At 42.7% G+C, this 19336-nt stretch overlaps 1 protein-coding gene across 3 annotated transcripts; it reads right to left on the reverse strand.

Annotated features, from left to right (window-relative positions):
• Positions 1 to 1008: 1008 nt before the first annotated feature.
• Positions 1009 to 19149, reverse strand: LOC118393612 (vasculin-like protein 1). Of its 3 annotated transcripts, none has more exons than XM_035786464.2 (11): positions 18936 to 19149; positions 17413 to 18589; positions 16943 to 17057; positions 8801 to 8927; positions 8358 to 8626; positions 8095 to 8173; positions 7908 to 8014; positions 7242 to 7397; positions 4365 to 4612; positions 3292 to 3394; positions 1009 to 2469 (listed from the first exon to the last, which is right to left on the reverse strand). In XM_035786464.2, exons 3-11 carry the CDS (start codon positions 17000 to 17002, stop codon positions 2305 to 2307), a joined length of 1314 nt encoding a protein of 437 aa, XP_035642357.1. In that variant the 5' UTR covers positions 17003 to 17057; positions 17413 to 18589; positions 18936 to 19149; the 3' UTR covers positions 1009 to 2304. The 3 variants fall into 3 exon arrangements, with proteins under 3 accessions (XP_035642357.1, XP_035642343.1, XP_035642351.1); XM_035786450.2 differs by having other exon boundaries at positions 7818 to 8014; positions 18936 to 19147; XM_035786458.2 differs by lacking the exon at positions 18936 to 19149 and adding an exon at positions 18830 to 18922 and having other exon boundaries at positions 7818 to 8014.
• Positions 19150 to 19336: the final 187 nt, after the last annotated feature.

Below are 19336 nucleotides of genomic sequence, written 5' to 3' on the forward strand. Positions count from 1 at the left end.
AGCTTGTGAAACTGTAAATTAAAGCATGACATTTGTCTGTATGTTAAGTAATATTATTTAATATTAAAGGGACTATCAAGATGACTATAAATTGTATTGCATGTCTAGATGGGTGGGATTGAGCGTTATTAGGCACCTCGTCAGTGAGGTTCCTCAAGGCTAGACTCTGACACACTGCCCTGTAGGTTGTCTTCTCTCCCAGCCCTCCATGCTGTGGCATTGGCCCTCCCCTGCATGTTCTGGAGGGGCATACCCCTCTGCTCTCTCAGCTGTCAGAAACAATCAATGTTAGACAGACAGACAGACAGACACACACACACACACACACACACACACACACACACACTACACTAAGAGCCAACGTACTTACTCTTATAAGATCATGGGTCATGCAGGTTTTGGATAGATCCCCTTGCGCTCTGGCTGCCATTGTCTTAGCACCACGGGATCTCCAATGCTGCTCCCGATACAGAACAATGCTTTCTGTTTCTCCAGGAGTCGGAGGGAGAGGAATACCATACTACACTGTGGACAGCGAAACTCTCCCAATGACTCCATCACTGCATCCTTTTAACCAAGTCCACTGGGCAACAATAAAGGCACACACCACGTATCACGAGAGTGAAAACTAAATATACTCCTAAATGAGCTCAGCTATTATCATTCATCTATTTACCACTTTTCTCCAAATCAACATAGGTCTACGGTTAGCTTACTCTTGTGCATAAAGTATTGGTTATGCTTCTGGTGATCTCCCCGTTTGTTGGTTACAATCACCACGTCGATGGCTGTGTTGTAGAGGGGTGGAGGGCCTCAACACAGACTTCTCAAGCATCCTCTGCTGCCCTGTAGTGGCTACAACTAACTCACCCCATCTGCAGACTTCTCAAATCAGCTCTATAATCTTTGATGACGCAAATTGATTTTATAGGTGTCACTGGATAAATCTAAAACTAAACAAATCACTTGTGGATCATTTAGATTCTTAGATAGAGAAGCAGACAAATGTTTGGCAAACCGATGCAAAATATTTATTACAATTACATTTATCCAAGATGCAGTAGTTTCTTTCTCATACAGACAGTCCATTACAGGAAACCTTATCTTTAAAAATATGTAAATAATGTTATCAAAATAATCTTACATTTTTCAAAACTCACAATTTGTATTGTATTTTTTTTTACAATCCACCCTGAATATCAAGGCTGCAAGAACAATATGCAAAAAAAAGAAATATCTATGTGGGATTTACAGCTGTTCCAAATGAGAAAATAAAAACAACAAAGAGCCTATAATCTGTGATAAAGCCAGCTGAACATTCTACCAGACAGGACAATTGTTGCAATCTGGTAAATGCATCATTTTCAAAAGCAGTCCCTCATGTAAGAAAGAAAACCAGGTTGTATCTTAATACAAGAAGCAGGAGTATTTGAGGGTGGGGGCTGTACGTTTACATTCTTTATCAACCATAGAACTTAGCATTTTGAACATCTGAAAATTATGGTGGTTGGTGAACTAAGAACAGACAATCAGCTTGAACAGCTACGATGGAATAATTGAGTTTTTCTCCAGAATAAGTTTGGTAAAGTGACATTTCCATTACTTCAGAACGTTGTTTTATTCTTCTTTATGCCCTTACTGGCTACATTCAATCAGTACTGCAATAAAAGTAATGGTGGTCCATAACTGTAAATGACTGTTCTCCTACCGCTTAGGAGAAATATAATGATGAGCAAAAACATGCCTTACACTGTTCAAATAAGACCATTTGTCGGCTTTAAATGGACCAAAACAAAAAAACAAACCTAAATCCTGTCAGAAGGGTTATTTAGGGGATTGGAAGCAATGTCAATATCAACTGCTCACAATGATTGTTTCATCTCAACACAAATGCTACAAATTCTTTCAGCAAGAGCAGGTGTCAAAGCCATCTTTCAACAAAATTAAGTATCAATCGATGAAGTCATTTGCAAGTAAAATCATTATTGGTTTGGTTGTTGTCAACATCATGGGTTAGCTTCTTTCATCACAAAATCAAAAGAAAAATGCTGATGTGTTTTGCTTTCAATAATCATTTCAGCTTCTAGGAAAAGACCAAACAAAGGGGTCAAAAAAAGAAAGAAAGAAAGGAAAGAAAAAGCAGAAGGAAAACCAAGAAGACCCTCAGGCATGACCTTTGACCCCTCTCTGTCACACCAGTGTCTGTATGACCAGTCTCTTGTGAACGAGGAAGAAGTGTAAAACAGACGAGTGCAATGAGCGTGACGTGAAGAGGAAGAAGAAGAGGAGGGGTGTAAAGCCAAGTTAGGTGTCATCGTCGTCTGTCTGGCTGCTGCTCGTGCTCTCGGACTCTGAGACCTCTTCTAGTTCAGGCTCTACAGGGCTTCTCCAGGACAGCAGGGGCAGGGGCGCACCCTTGAGAAGAGGCTTCAGGAGAACACCGTTCTGGACCAGCCTGTTCCTCTTCAACTAGAACAGACAGATAGATTAATAACAACAGTAACCAGGTTTCCAAACTTTTCATGCAGACCTGATCCAAATTCATAAATGTCGATAGACAATTTGTTTGTTCGATATGGTGAAATGGCGGTGAAAATGTGAAAATATTGATATTAATCACGCAATGATATGTCACATTGTAGGCCTACCACAGTCTTTCACAGCCTTTCACCACGATAGGAAAAGCATGAAAAGTTTATAGGCAGATTAAATAAGTTATGATGAACTTCACGTTGGAATAATTTATGATGAACTTCACATGGTTAAGTGCACAGTGATCATGCAAATTTCCAATAGGCTAAATATCGAGGGTAGACTATTATTTGAACGGCGCTTGTTGCCGATTATCAAATAAAATGACCTTGCTCTTATCCATATCAGATCATGTAACCGGTCCACTTTATCAGCAAACTGTTGTCCAGAGAGCATGCACCAGAACCACATTAGGCAAGTTTGCTATTTATTGCAACAGTTTTTGTGACAGAGAGTTGAATGGTAGAGTTGAAAATGCGATGTTAACCCATTTGTGTTTTTTTATTTGTACATGGGAACTTAACTGCAGAAGTGGTTTTTATGTGCCTTACGTCATCACCATGCACAGCACTTGATCTGCAACAAGTCAGTGTGATGAAAACACCCCTCTTGTGGGAAAATGCGCATATTGTTTTTGTGCACATTTTTTAATATATGCTTGAAAAAAAATGTCACCAATTGGATGGAAACCTAGCTATAGAGAGATATCCACTCACAGGCTCACAGTAACACATGTAAATAGCTATGTATAGCTTTTACCTTCTCAGTTTTAGCTTGAAATTCTTGGAGCTCAGCATCAGTGATGGGCAAAAAGTTGTCATCATTCTCTGGGTACTCCTGCCAGCCCATAGCTTTGAGCAACCTACCAGAAGAGGCGGAGATCACTGGTAAAACAAGCTTTGAAGTGATTGTCCTATATCTAGGAGATGTAAGAAAGCTCAGGAAATATTCACCCTTTTACACATTTAACCCCTTGTTTTTTGGGGTCACAAAACTACCTCCATACTTCCATGTGTTTGTATGGGTTACCTTCAGACTAGTTCCGTGACACTGGTGGGGGTCCTAGAGGAAAACGGAGAACACCAGTGTGTTCATGAGTCTCCCCTTCCACAGTGGGGTCATAGTAGCGTCCGAATCTAAACGGTTTGGACGCTACAGACATCAGCATTACCGACTTCAGAGGTGTCCTGTGACACTTGTGGGGGTCGTAGAGCAAAACGGAAACCGTTCGGACACTACAAACGTTTTCTTGAGAAGACAGATTTTCGGGATGTTTCATGGTCTGACAAACACCCCAGTAGCTCAGCCACCTCCCTCCGCAGATGCGGAAGGCCTGACATGGGAAGATGTGGTGGATGGAGACGCAGCCCATGGGGATTTTGTATCATGTTACTCAGATTGACGCACAGGTGCGTCTGTAGACTTTTAAGTATTAAATCCACTTCAATCAGTGTAGATGAAGGGGAGGAAACAGGTTAAAGAAGGATTTTTAACCTTGATACAATTGAGACATGGATGGTGTATGTGTGCCATTCAGACGGTCAATGGGCAAGACAAAAGATCGAAGTGCCTTTGAACGGGGGTATGGTAGTAGGTGCCAGGCGACCGGTATAAGTGTGTCAAGAACTGCGACGCCGCTGGGTTTTTCATGCTCAACATGAAATGCTCGTTAATTTCACACAAATTAGCTTGGTCGCCCCACCCTGACCCCACGGGTCCACCGCCCTACAGCGCCCCCAACCCAACACACCCCACTCAGCTTCAGGATCTTACTGTTTGAGTCACTGAGGGTGTGAAGGAAGAGAGGGTATGTGCATGTGGGTGCAACTTACCTGTATTCTGCCTCCAACGAGCTGGAAAGGTGATCTGTGTCCGAGTCGCTGAGGGAGTGAGGGATCCCATTCTCCTGTAAGTCTCCTCTGTTCTCCTTAGCTTCTGATGGACTGGTAGAGGTGGGCCCGTCCCAGTTCCTATCATCCTTCAGGCCTCGCAGGAACTCACTCTTCCGGTCGGTGCTGCGACGCATCAGCTTCAGACGAGGAAGGGTGACGTCGATGGGAGGGGTGATGCTGGAGGGAGGCTGAGAGAGGTCTTACCAAATCAATTGTAAGTCTTTTCAAATAAATTGTATCAAATCAAGTGTAGAGTGGGTCAGAGTTGGAATGCTAGAGCAGTGTTTTCAGACTCCAACTCTTTATTACGGGTGACAATTTTAGTAATCATCACTGCATTCTCTACCAGAAAGTTGGTTGGCCCTCTTCGATGTCTCCTAGTTTGATACATTGCTATGTTTTCATTTATAAAGCTCTTTTACAAAAAGTCCCACTGTACCTAACATCATAACTAAACTTTAGACATACAAGTTACCACACCCAGTCTCAGGGATGGTTAACTCTGGGAATTCCTTTGGTCTCTACTGCGTTGGGTAAATCTGCTTTTAGTTTTCTTGCACCTTATTTGTGGAACAATCTTCAACATTTTCTTAGATTTGATGTGCTGGAGCCTCGAGGGGAATTCAGAAAGCTGATTGAAGATCTTATTACTGATGAATATGTTTGTTTTTAAATGACCGTGTTTTTCTTTATGATTACATTTTGTATTTATATTTTGTGTCTTTTCTGTATTTAGGACTCATCTCTGAAAGAGACCTTGTCTCAGTAGGAGTCCCTGATAAAATAAATGTTAAATGAGATGTGTGTGTGTATATATATAAATAAATAAATGAGAGAGAGAGAGAGAGAGAGAGAGAGAGAGAGAGAGAGAGAGAGAGAGAGAGAGAGAGAGAGAGAGAGAGAGAGAGAGAGAGAGAGAGAGAGAGAGAGAGAGAGAGAGAGAGAGAGAGAGAGAGAGAGAGAGAGAGAGAGAGAGAGAGAGAGAGACACACACACTTGAAGTCGGAAGTTTACATACACCATAGCCAAATTTACATTTACATTACATTTAAGTCATTTAGCAGACGCTCTTATCCAGAGCGACTTACAAATTGGAATAAGGTTAAACTCAGTTTTTCACAATTCCTGAAAGTTAATTGGCAAGGTAGCCTAGTGGTTAGAGCGTTGGACTAGTAATCGGAAGGTTGCAAGTTCAAACCTCCGAGCTGACAAGGTACAAAACTGTAGTTCTGCCCCTGAACAAGGCAGTTAACCCACTTTTCCTAGGCAATCATTGAAAATAAGAATTTGTTCTTAACTGACTTGCCTAGTTAAATAAAAGGTAAAAAATTAAATAAATAAAAAAAAATCTGAGTAAAAGTTCTCGGTCTTAGGTCGGCTAGGATCACCACTTTATTTAAGAATGTGAAATGTCAGAATAATAGTAGAGAGAATGATTTATTTTATTTTTATTTATTTTATCACATTCCCAGTGGGTCGGAAGATTATATGCACTCCATTAGTATTTGGTAGCATTGACTTTAAATTGTTTAACTTGGGTCAAACGTTTCGGGTAGCCTTCCACAAGCTTCCCCAATAAGTTGGGTGAATTCTGGCCCATTCCTCCTGACAGAGCTGTTGTAACCGAGTCAGGTTTGCAGGCCTCCTTGCTCGCAAAAGCTTTTTCAGTTCTGCCCACAAATTTTCTATAGGATTGAGGTCAGGGCTTTGTGATGGCCACTCCAATACCTTGACTTTGTTGTCCTTAAGCCATTTTGACACAACTTTGGAAGTATGCTTGGGGTCATTGTCCATTTGGAAGACCCATTTGCGATGAAGCTTTAACTTCCTGACTGATGTCTTGAGATGTTGCTTCAATATATCCACATAATTGTCCTCCCACATGATGCCATCTATTTTGTGAAGTGCACCAGTCCCTCCTGCAGCAAAGCACCCTCACAACATGACATTTCTCCAAAAAGTACAATCTTTGTCCCCATATGTAGTTGGAAACCGTACTGGATTTTTTATGGTGGGTTTGTAGCAGTGTCTTCTTCCTTGCAGAGCGGCCTTTCAGGTTATGTTGGTATAGGACTCGTTTTACTGTGGATATAGATACTTTTGTACCTGTTTCCAGCATCTTCACAAGGTCATTTGCTGTTGTTCTGGGATTGATTTGCACTTTTCGCACCAAAGTACGTTCACCTCTAGGAGACAGACCGCGTCTCCTTCCTGAGTGGTATAACAGCTGCGTGGTCCCATGGTGTTCATACTTGCATACTATTGTTTGTACAGATGAACGTAGTACCTTCAGGAGTTTGGAAATTGCTCCCAAGGATGAGCCAGGCTTGTGGAGGTCTACCATTTTTTTTCTGAGGTCTTGGCTGATTTCTTTTGATTTTCCCATGATGTCAAGCAAAGAGGCACTGAGTTTGAAAGTAGGCCTTGAAATACATCCACAGGTACACCACCAATTGACTCAAATTATGTCAATTAGCCTATTAGAAGCTTCTAAAGCCATAAAATAATTTTCTTGGAATTTTCCAAGCTGTTTAAAGGCACAGTCAACTTAGTGTCTGTAAACTTCTGACCCACTGGAATTGTGATACAGTGAATTATAAGTGAAATAATCTGTCTGTAAACAATTATTGGAAAAATTACTTGTGTCATGTACAAAGTAGATGTCCTAAACGACTTGCCAAAACTATAGTTAGTTAACAAGAAACTTGTGGATTGGTTGAAAAATGAGTTTTAATGACTCCAACGTAAGTGTATGTAAACTTCCGACTTCAACTGTAAGTACGTTGCCCTCTGGTCCCTGTCAGAGGTCAGACTCACCTCCTTGGGTGATCCGTAGGTCGGGCCGTAGGTCGGGGCAGTGACATGCGTAAGAAGTTTGTTCACAGAGGCAGCAGGGTTGGTGAAGGCGGAGTCCCAGCCAGATATATTAAAACTGCTTTTGGTTTCTCTCCCGCTTGGCTTCCAGGGAACAGCCTGCAGAGAGAAAAAATAAAGTAATGTAATGATTCATTATTTTGGCTGAGGATGCAACTAGTGATTATACCCTGTCCTGTTTTTATTTGTACCTTCATTTAACTAGGCAAGTCAGTTAAGAACAAATTCTTATTTTCAATGACTGGTTTGGAACAGTGCCTTGTTCAGGGGCAGAACGACATATTTTTACCTTGTCAGCTCGGGGATTCGATCTTGCAACCTTTCAGTTACAAGACCAACGCTCTAACCACTTGGCTACCTGCCGCCCCACAAGGAGATGGCAGTAGTGAGGTCCTACCTTTGCGGAGGGTGTGACTAGTGATTATACCCTGTCCTGGTTGAGGAGATGGCAGTAGTGAGGACCTACCTTGGCTGGGGACGTGACAATATTTAGGGCCTACCTTTTTTTTCTTTACCTACCTTGGTTGGGGTGATAGGCTTGGGCACCAGGTTCTTATAGACACTGGATGAGGAGATTGGGGTTTTGGTGCCGTTGGTTAGGTGGGGTACCGTTGTGTTGGCGAAACCAGCAGAGAAAGAAGCACCAGGGTCTTCCTTGGAAACCTTCTTGATGACCAACATCTTAGTTATGGTCTGCTTGGCACTAGGGGGGTGCTCTGTGGGGGAAGGATTTACCAATCAATCAATCAGGCTTGCTCCCTTTCAAAGCCAGTCACTGGCAGAGCTCCTCACTCACCCCAAACACCTACAGGAGTCCCTACGGCATGAGGCTGGGCCACCGGCTTCCCAATGCTCTCTGATTGATTGAGTGAGGGCTGTGGAAAAAAGCAAGAACACCCGTAACTTAACAAAAGTTGTCTGAAGTAATTTAAACATAGTAATCACCCAGCAGGTCACTAACAATTTTAAAATGATCTGAAACAGCTTGATAAACCAAATCTTTGGAATTGTTTTTAATTCAAGCAATGAACATCTGGAGAAAGATGAGAGGGCACCCACAAAATCCTCCTCCACAAACTTCAGCTTGTCCTCATGGCCTCCTTCAACTGGCAGGAAGCCTCCTTTCCGGGGGTGGAAGGTCCCGTTACGCTGACGGTGGGGCCCTGGTCGCTCCCTGTCCCTGTCCCCCACAGGGCGCTTGGTGTGGCGCCCATGGTGGGGTCCCTCCTGCCCCCAGAGACCGCTGCCCAGGCCCCCCTGCCCTCCCTTAGCCACGCCTGAGTCCACAGAGTCATGCCGCAGGAGAGAGGGATGGTGCAACCCATCACCTAGCAACCAGGAGTGGTAAAGTAAAATGAAGGTTAAGAACTGATTGGACCTCATAATCCATTCAACACACACACATACTGTTCAACCCTACTTTAACATATGTATATCTGTGACTAATACACGTTGATTTGGTAGTCAGGGTCAGGTAGGGTAAGACCATGTGTATGTGCTACCTGCAGGTGCTCTGAGAGGGCTGTTGTTGAAGAAGCCGTCGGAGGAGTTATGGCGGCGGCGGCTCACAGCGGGCCGAGCATCACCGCGGGCAAGATTCTCTCCGTGCCTCTCAAACGCTGCAAGAGACTGAGAGATACAGAGGGAAAGAGAGATGTACAGAGATGGAGAAAGAGATACAGAAAGCGTCAAAGAGAGAGACAGAGAAAGAGAGACAGAGGGGCACATATATAAGAGCCTCAGTAACCACTCAGAGCAATAGCTCACAAGCCATTACACTATACCAAAATGGGGGTGTGAAAGTAACATTTTAAACGAAGTTGAGATCATTAACGTTAAGAACCCCCCCACTTAATTAAAATCACAATTATCACAAAACATTATTTTCCGTGTTACAACCAACAGGCTATAAAGGCCTGGGCCGTTGTGTAATTCACATAAAATCAGAGGAAGAGGCTTTAGGCTACTTGAATTTGCAAGGTAGGCAAGACAAGACATTGAGAGGTGCAGATTACCAAAACATATGAGCACACTTCTGCCTCTCCCTACCTCGCGCTGGCCTGCCTGCTCGGTCTCTTTGCTAATGATATGCAAGTGTGTGTTCAGTCTTCGGCCTGACGCCTGTAGAATAGTCTTGCGAGCCTACTTTTCGTTTTTGCCTCACTTGAAATTATAGTAGGCTACCGGTAGACTGTATCGATAACGTTTCAGACATAATGGAATGTGGCTCCTTGAAAGCCACTCGGCTACGGCATGTTTGTTTGTCTGTATATTAGGGTAGACTACACTACGAAACCTTATCTGGTGAAATGAATGGGCATTTATACTTGTGTGTAATTTAAATGTTTTATTTTCCCTTTATTTAACCAGGTAGGCTAGTTGAGAACAAGTTCTCATTTACAACTGCGACCTGGCCAAGATAAAGCATAACAATTCTACACATACAACAACACAAGAGTTACACATGGAATAAACAAAACATACAGTCAATAATACAGTAGAACAAAAGAAAACAAAAAGTATATATAGTGAGAGCAAATGAGGTAAGTTAAGGAAATAAATAGGCCACGGTGGCGAAGTAATTACAATATAGCAATTAAACACTGGAATGGTAGATCGGCAGAAGATGAATGTGCAGGTAGAGATACTGGGGTGCAAAGTAGCAAAATAAATAAATACCAGTATGGGGATGAGGTAGGTAGACAGCCCATCTATGTACAGGTGCAGTGATCTGTAAGCTGCTCTGACAGCTGGTGCTTAAAGCCAGTGAGAAAGATGTGAGTCTCCAGCTTCAGAGAATTTTTCAATTCGTTTCAGTCATGGGCAGCAGAGAACTGGAAGGAAAAACGACCAAAGGAGGAATTGGCTATACCTGCTATACCTGCTGGAGCGCATGCTACGAGTGGGTGCTGCTATGGTGACTAGTGAGTTGAGATAAGCAATGATATGGTCCTTCTGTAGCTCAGTTGGTAGAGCATGGCGCTTGTAACGCCAGGGTAGTGGGTTCGATCCCCGGGACCACCCATACGTAGAATGTATGCACACATGACTGTAAGTCGCTTTGGATAAAAGCGTCTGCTAAATGGCATATAAAGATAAGGCGGGGCTTTACCTAGCAGAGACTTGTAGATAACCTGTAGCCAGTGGGTTTGGCGACGAGTATGAAGCGAGGGCTAACCAACGAGAGCGTACAGGTCACAATGGTGGGTAGTGTATGGGGCTTTTGTGACAAAACGGATGGCACTGTGATAGACTGCATCCAGTTTGTTGAGTAGAGTGTTGGAGGCCATTTTATAGATGACATCACCGAAGTCGAGGATTGGTAGGATGGTCAGTTTTACGAGGGTATGTTTGGCAGCATGAGTGAAGGAATGTATTGATACGATATAGGAAGCCGATTCTAGATTTAATTTTGGATTGGAGATGTTTGATGTGAGTCTGGAAGGAGAGTTTACAGTCTAACCAGACACCCAGGTATTTGTGGTTGTCCACGTATTCTAAGTCAGAGCCGTCCAGAGCAGTAATGCTGGACGGACGAGCAGGTGCGGGCAGTGATCGATTGAAAAGCATTCATTTAGTTTTACTTGCGTTTAAGAGCAGTTGGAGGCCACGGAAGGAGAGTTGTATGGCATTGAAGCTCGTCTGGAGGTTAGTTAACACAGTGTCCAAGGAGGGGCCAGAAGTATACAGAATGGTGTCGTCTGCGTAGAGGTGGATCAGAGAATCACCAGCAGCAAGAGCGACGTCATTGATGTATACAGAAAAGAGAGTCGGCCTGAGAATTTAACTCTGTGGTCCGGACAACAGGCCCTCCGATTTGACACAATGAACTCTATCAGAGAAGTAGTTGGTAAACCAGGCGAGGCAATCATTTGAGAAACCAAGGCTGTCGAGACCATGGAGCTTGCCTACGGAGCTGTGAGGGGAACGGCACCTCAGTACCTCCAGGCTCTGATCAGGCCCTACACCCAAACAAGGGCACTGCGTTCATCCACCTCTGGCCTGCTCGCCTCCCTACCACTGAGGAAGTACAGTTCCCGCTCAGCCCAGTCAAAACTGTTCGCTGCTCTGGCCCCCCAATGGTGGAACAAACTCCCTCACGACGCCAGGACAGCGGAGTCAATCACCACCTTCCGGAGACACCTGAAACCCCACCTCTTTAAGGAATACCTAGGATAGGATAAAGTAATCCTTCTCACACCCCCCCCCCCCTTAAAAGATTTAGATGCACTATTGTAAAATGGCTGTTCCACTGGATGTCATAAGGTGAATGCACCAATTTGTAAGTCGCTCTGGATAAGAGCGTCTGCTAAATGACTTAAATGTAAATGTAATGTTAAATGGGTAAAAATCTTATGGCTTTGGGGTAAGAAAGCCTTTTTGTCCAAGACTTGGCACTCCCGGTACCTCTTGCCATGCAGTAGTGGAGAGAACATTCTATGACTGTGGAGGTTGGGGTCTTTGACAATTTTCAGGGACTTCCTCTGACACCGCCTGGTGTAGAGGTCCTGGATGGCAGGCAGCTTAGCCCCAGTGATGTACTGTGCAGTACGCACTACCCTCTGTAGTGCCTTGCGGTCGGAGGCCGAGCAATTGCCGTGCCAGGCAGTGATGGTCTGTAGTAGGAATTAGTAGGAATTATAGGATGCCTGTCCTGTCCTAACCCCCAGCACCTCTCTAGGTCTCACTTACAGGCCCCACCCCCATTAGGCAGGTTTTGCAGCGGTCTAAGGCAGGAGGGCCCTGTAAGAGAGACCCAGAGAGGTGCTGGGACATTTCCCGAGCTAAACAGACCAAGATGAACCTCCAACAACACATATATCTTACATAATTCTGCCCCAAAACAATTAACATTTATCTCACCCAGTGGCATATGGGCTATTTAGGTGAGAGCTGAGGCTGCCCCGTTTAGTACCCACTTTGTCAAAGGCATGGGTGCAAAATATTGTCCATGTCCAGCGCGCGTGTCCAGGGTGCAGTTGAGGCGCTCCACCAATGTCCCGTCAAAAATGACTTAACATACAGTGCCTTCAGAAAGTATTCACACACCTTGACTTTTTCCACATTTTGTTGTGTTTCAAAGTGGGATTAAAACGGATTTAATTTATTTTTTTTGTCAACAATCTACACAAAATACTCTGTAATGTCAACATGGAAGAAAAAATCTAACATTTGTAAAAAATAAAACACTAATGTATCTTGATTAGATAAGTATTCAACCAATACATGTTAGAATCACCTTTGGCAGCAATTACAGCTGTAAGTCTTTCTGGGTAAGTCTACAAGAGATATTCATATCTGGATTGTACAATATTTGCACATTCTTTTTTTCAGAATTCTTCAAGCTCTGTCAAGTTGGTTGTTGATCATTGCTAGACAGCCATTTTCAAGTCAAAAGTGTAACTAGGCCACTCAGGAACATTTAAATGTCATCTTGGTTAGCAACTCCAGTGTATATTTCTTCTTGTGTTTTAAGTTATTGTCCTGCTGAAAGGCAATTGTGTCTCTTGGAAAGCAGACTGAACCAGGTTTTCCACTTGGATTTTGCCGGTCCTTAGCTCTATTCCATTTCTTATTATCAAACTCCCTAGTCCTTGCAGGTGACAAGCACACTCATGTTGCAGCCACCACAATGTTTGAAAATATTGATAGTGGTACTCAGTGAAGTGTTGTGTTATATTTGCCCCAAACATAACACTTTGTATTCAGGACATGAAGTTAATTTCTTTGCCACATTTTTTATTTTGTTATTTCAAACAGGATGCATGTTCTGGAATATTTTTATTCTGTACAGGCTTCATTCTTTTCACTCTGTCATTTAGGTTAGTATTGTGGAGTAACTACAATGTTGTTGATCCATCCTCAGTCTTCTCCTATCACAGCCATTAAACTCTGTATCTGTTTTAAAGTCACCATTGGCCTCATGGTGAAATCCCTGAGCAGTTTCCTTCCTCTCTGGTAACTGAGTTAGGAAGGACACCTGTATTAATGTAGTGACTGGGTTTATTGATACACCATCCAAAGTTTAATTAATGACTTCACCAAGCTCAAAGGGATATTCAATGTCTGCTTTTCTTAATTTTTTTACCCATCTACCAATACGTGCCCTTTTTAAGGCAGTGGAAAACCTCCTTGGTCTTTGAAACTGTGTGAAATTCCCTGCTCGACTGAGAGGCGTTACAGATAATTGTATGTGTGAGGTACAGAGATGAAGTAGTCATTCAAAAATCCTGTTAAACACTTATTACACACAGAGTGAGTCCATGCAACTTATTACCTGACTTGTCAAGAACATTACTAGTTCTGAACTTGACATTATGGGGTATTGTGTGTAGGCCCGTGACAAAAAAATCACAATTGAATACAATTTTAATTCAGGTTGTAACACAACTAAATGTGGAAAAAGTGGTGTGAACACTTCTGAAGGCACTGTAAAGTATGTAGCCTGTAGCCTACGGTAGACCGAGTGGTGTTTTCTGTAGCCTACAGGATGGAGATCAAATTTATGACAAATGTCATGAGACACTTTTTACATCATGCAAGTTTTTCCGATCAAATAGCCTCACCCACAGGTGTATATCCTAAAAACAGGCCAGGTCAAAGGAAACTGCTGTCTAGGAGTTTCACACAGTTGGCTAAATTGTCATGATAATCAGTGATTTCAAGTTTGTATTAGTATATTTTTGACGAGCTGCATCACAGCGAAAAAGAAAAGACTTTGCATTTCCCGCTGTGTAAATGCATGGATTCTCATTGCAAATAGGCTCAAGATTACTCCTGATAAAGGTGGGTAGCTGATATTCAGAGCATAAAGATGTCCTCCAGTCATTTTTTAACTTTTCCTGTTGAAAAGTGATATTCCAAGTATAAATACAGTAAAGTACACACACTAATGCCTGGTCTACACCACACGACTTTCAAAATCCAAACGTCCATGCTACGCTGTCTCGTGAACACAATGATGTGATGATTAGATTGTTAACGCAGCCTTATTCACACTTGCCATACAGAGTTGAAATACCTAGCCAACATTTTGAATTAAGTAACATTGCTTGTAGGGCCTCCCTAGTGGTCTAAGGCACTGCATCACAGTGCTAGAGACTAGAGGTCGACCGATTATGATTTTTCAACGCCGATGCCGATTATTTGAGGACCAAAAAAGCAGATACCGATTAATCGGACGATTTACTTTATTTGTAATAATGACAATTACAACAATACTGAATTAACACTTATTTTAACTTAATATAAAACATCAAAATCAATTTAGCCTCAAATAAATAATGAAACATGATGCAAAAACAAAGTGTTGGAGAAGAAAGTAATATGTGCCATGTAAAAAAGCTAACGTTTAAGTTCCTTGCTCAGAACATGAGAACATAAGAAAGTTACTGGTTCCTTTTAACATGAGACTTTAGGATGGTGTTAGGTTTTAGGTTGTAGTTAATATAGTATTTATAGGACATTTCTCTCTATACCATTTGTATTTCATATACCTTTGACTATTGGATGTTCTTATAGGCACTATAGTATTGCCAGTGTAACAGTATAGCTTCCATCCCCCTCCTTGCCCCTACCTGGGCTCGAACCAGGAACACATCGACAACAGCCACACTTGAAGCATCGTTACCCATCGCTCCACAAAAGCCGCGGAATAACTACTCCAAATCTAAAAGCGAGTGACGTTTGAAACAGTATTAGCGCACACCCAGCTAACTAGCTAGCCATTTCACATTGGTTACACCAGCCATTAGGCTGATAGGCTTGAAGTCATAAACAGCGCTGTGCTTGCGAAGAGCTGCTGGCAAAACGCACAAAAGTGCTGTTTGAATGAATGATTACGGGCCTGCTGCTGCTCAGTCAGACTGCTCTATCAAATCAGACTTAATTATAACATAATAACACACATAAATACGAGCCTTTGGTCATTAATATGATCGAATCCGGAAACTATCATTTCGAAAACAAAACGTTTATTATTTAAGTGAAATACGGAACCGTTCGGTATTTTATATAACGGGTGGCAACCCTAAGTCTAAATATTCTTGTTACATTGCACAACCTTCAATGTATGTCATAATTACGTAAAATTCGGACAAATTAGTTCGCAATGAGCCAGGCAGCCCAAACTGTTGCATATACCCTGACTCTGCGTGCAATGAACGCAAGAGAAATGACACAATTTCACCCGGTTAATATTGCCTGCTAAACTGGATCAGTAGTTATAACTAGTGATTATGATTGATTGTTTTTTATAAGATAAGTTTAATGCTAGCTAGCGATTTACCTTGGCTTCTACTACATTCGCGTAACAGGCAGGCTACTCGTGGAGTGCAATGTTTAGAGCGTTGGACTAGTTAACTGTGCGGTTGCAAGATTGGAACCCCTGAGCTGACATGGTGAAAATCTGTCGTTCTGCCCCTGAACAAGGCAGTTAACCCACCATTCTAGGCAGTCATTGAAAATAAGAATGTGTTCTTAACTGACTTGCCTAGTTAAATAAAAGGTATAAAAAAAAATATATAAAACATTTTTTAAATTAAAAAAATAATCGGAAATCGGCACCCAAAAATTGCGATTTCCGATTGTTATGAAAACTTGAAATCGGCCCTAATTAATCGTCCATTGCGATTAATCGGTCGACCTCTACTAGAGACGTCACTACAGACCCAGGTTTGATCCCTTGCTTTATCACAACCGTCCGTGATCGGGAATCCCATAGGGCGGTACACAATTGGCCCAGCGTCGACCGGCTTAGGGGAGGTTTTGGCGCTTTACTTAAAATCAATGGCTCATCTCGCGCTAGAAACTTGTGGCGGGCCGGGCGCCTGCAGGCTGACCTCGATCGTCAAGTGAAAAGTGTTTCCGCCGACACATTGGTGCGGCTGGCTTTCAGATTAAGCGGGTGGGTGTTAAGAAGCGCCGTTTGGCGGGTCATGTTTCGGAGGACACATGACACGACCTTCGCCTCCCGAGCCCATTGGGGAGTTGCAGCAATGAGACAAGATCAACATTTAAGAAAATAAATAAATAACATTGCTTGTGAACTTCAGAGACAACACAATTTGAGATGGACTTTGGTTAAAGTGACATTGGCAAGTACAAACGCAAGTAGTAATCGCTCCGGCTCAAGAGTCTACACATTCTGGGTGTTTCGAAACAATGTCTTCTCTGATGAGCTCTCATTGGCTATTGCTGATCACTGTTCTCAAAACTTGTCATTGCACATCTTACACTACAAGAGCATTGTAGATTTTGTGCAGATAAAATTAAAACGTTTGAAAATACTGGGACGTTTGGGATTGCTCAAAGACAGGATCGGAAGTGTTCAGATTGCGGTTCTGACCTGCTCACAATAAACGCGCCGGTGAAGACTGCGCACCGAGAGGGCAACAACATGAGGATTTTGTCTCCGATCTCAAAAACTTGTCTGGGACAGCTAAATTGTGTAGTGTACACTTGGCTTAAAGGGTAAAAAAAATATGTTTTGAGCAAAATAGTGTTTTTTAGACAACTGCAAAGGTTTTGATGGGAAGTCGTGATGGTTTGATGGGAAGTCATGATGTCATCAGCCTACCGACTTGCTTGTAGAACAATAGAGGAGCAATAGACTAGGATAGCCAAAACCGGCCCTGCTCACTTACCTTGGCGGGCTGAGGCGTGGAAAAGTTAAGCCAGGCTGGAACAAAGTCATGCTGCGCCATTTAGGTCCAGTGTCTCCTGTCAGTAGAGCGTGGCATCAAACCTCATGGCCAGGATCTGTAGAAGCAAGGAAAGAGGGATATCACTGCCAGACCTCTAATAACAGACAGAAATGAGTGTGAATAACCATCAGTGTTACTTCAGAGGAGTTGGTGTTTCATGCAAGATAATGTAAGGCTGCTTATGACAGACAACTTATGGTAGTCTTTATTCATCTTTACCCAAATAATGAAAATGAATGATTTTAATTCATTAGGATTTACACTGATCATCATTGCATCTTTTCGAAGTGTGTGCGAATGTGAACTCTGCCAAATCACTTGGTAGTTAGTGTCATTTCACTTCAGTATAAAGAGGACACTGATTGTACCCACCGACAGCTTGACCAGAATGACATAACAAATCTTCTTACCCAGAGTAGTCAGCTCTGTAGTCCAGTGGCCCTTCTCTCTGTCAGTGTGGTATGTGTTCCTCTTGGTACAGCTGGCCCAGCCCTGGTGTCTGTTAAGCTAAGGCAGACCAGGATGTAGGACCACTCTTCAGCCTGAGCGAGACAGAGCCCCCGGCAGAGAGAAGCTCCAGTTCCCAGGGTGAGAGAGTGGAGAAGGGGCTTGGGTGGTAAGGAGACTGGCAGTTATCGGTACTGCAGGTCTTGGCTGGTGTCGAGATGATTCGATTGAATCAGTCAGACAGACATGAATGAAAAGCAAGCATATGTAGTAGGGATCTGTCTGGTTGTTTGATCTAGGCCTGACTGTGTGAGTCAGTGAGGAAAGTCAACTCAACTGTTCTATGTTCTCAAAAGGTTTATCGAAGCAGCACTTTGTGCCAGCCCTGACACTGATTCCTCCTCACCAACTCATCCTATCTCCAGATGTGGACACTCTCTGGAAAAAAAAGGGGAGGGGGAGGGGGGGGGGGTCTACCTCACAGTGACGTTTCAAGGGGAAAACAGCGAAAAGCCTGTGTTCACCTCATCCACACAACCGGAGGGCGACGACAGGGAGAAACGGGGGGTTCACGGTTCAGTCACATAACAAAACCCAAGGGGGCCTATCGCTATGATGTGACTAACATTGTGTTTGTTAGTAGTATCAATCAACACACCCTAAATCCTGACTCTTCTGAGAAGGGGTGTGAGAAGGAGCCTGACATTCTTATTAACTCACTATTGTAGAGGTTGTATTGCTAGAGAACGTACTGGAGATTTGGTTCTGTGCACCTTTTTGCATTTATCTTACCCTCAGACACGACAAACCTAGGCTATTGTTGTTGGTCAGATACACCATTAATTCAAAGCACATACTCATGTAAACTGACTCACTTCTTAGCTATAAAATTATACTTGAGTCATACAGAGGCAACACTCCTTAATAAAAGGTCACTCATATAATTTTCAAAAGATATCTAACAACTGTCTGCCTTTCACGAGATTGTACAATCCTGACTTTGCTGTAGCATTTGGCAGAAGAGATTGTTGCTGAAGTTGTTGTAAGGATTGGCATTGAACAAAACAAAACTAAGTGTTCTTCTTTACTTCTCAGCCGTCTATTCAAAATACTTCTTCACACCTTTGCAGCAGATCAACACTGTTAAGAAACACAACATTTAGGCAAGAAAATTACAATGGGCAGTTAGAGTTATGTAATATGGCTAGCAACTAGCAAACTAGTTAGCAGGCTCGGTTGTAAACAAGCATTACGTACAAACTAACGTTACTGCTAGCAGGCCATTGAATGAGTGCGACTCGCCAATGAACGATTACTCATGGTGCAACTTTCAATATTATTATATTAGCTAACAACATAAATGACTATATATGCATTTACTTGACGTGATGACACATGAACATCGAAAAGTGTAACTGTCAACGGCAATGGATGATAAATGGAGCTAGCAGCAGACGAAATCAACTGTGTCAAAATGGCCACCTACCTAGAGATAAATGTCTCGAGCCTCACACAGACCACTGTGATCGCTTGTCTCTGTCAATTCAGCTATTATCCGATATGTACGTGTAAGCGGAACATGCCTGTCTTGCAACCGCAAATATATCATATGAGCTGTCGTAGTTAGTACATTTGGCTTGTGAGATCCCGTTTTATCAGACTTTCGTTTGAACTAGCTAACAGTAACGTTAGCTATCCTAGCTTGCTACTTGTTCCTGTTTGTCCTAGACATACTAATCGATTGAAGAGCACATGTCCACGAGTTATAAACAGTTTATAAACAATGATATCTGCTGTGCCTGTAACTTGTGGTCTTTGACTGTCAGTTTATCAGTTTAATTATGTAGCAAATATATCCACCACATTTAATTGAACAATTCGTCGTTA

The sequence above is a fragment of the Oncorhynchus keta genome, chromosome 1 (assembly GCF_023373465.1).
Source record: "Oncorhynchus keta strain PuntledgeMale-10-30-2019 chromosome 1, Oket_V2, whole genome shotgun sequence".
NCBI classification, from domain to species: Eukaryota; Metazoa; Chordata; class Actinopteri; order Salmoniformes; family Salmonidae; genus Oncorhynchus; species Oncorhynchus keta.

What these genes read in the sequence shown, in the direction of transcription:
- LOC118393612 (XM_035786450.2), bottom strand. Translation starts at nt 17,002, where the DNA reads ATGGCGCAGCATGACTTTGTTCCAGCCTGGCTTAACTTTTCCACGCCT. An exon ending in AGCCTATCACCCCAACCAAG is followed by an intron (nt 7,398 to 7,817) that starts GTAGGTAAAGAA and finishes TTCTCTCTGCAG; the next exon opens with GCTGTTCCCTGGAAGCCAAG. An exon ending in TCGTTGGAGGCAGAATACAG is followed by an intron (nt 3,395 to 4,364) that starts GTAAGTTGCACC and finishes CTCTTCTGGTAG; the next exon opens with GTTGCTCAAAGCTATGGGCT.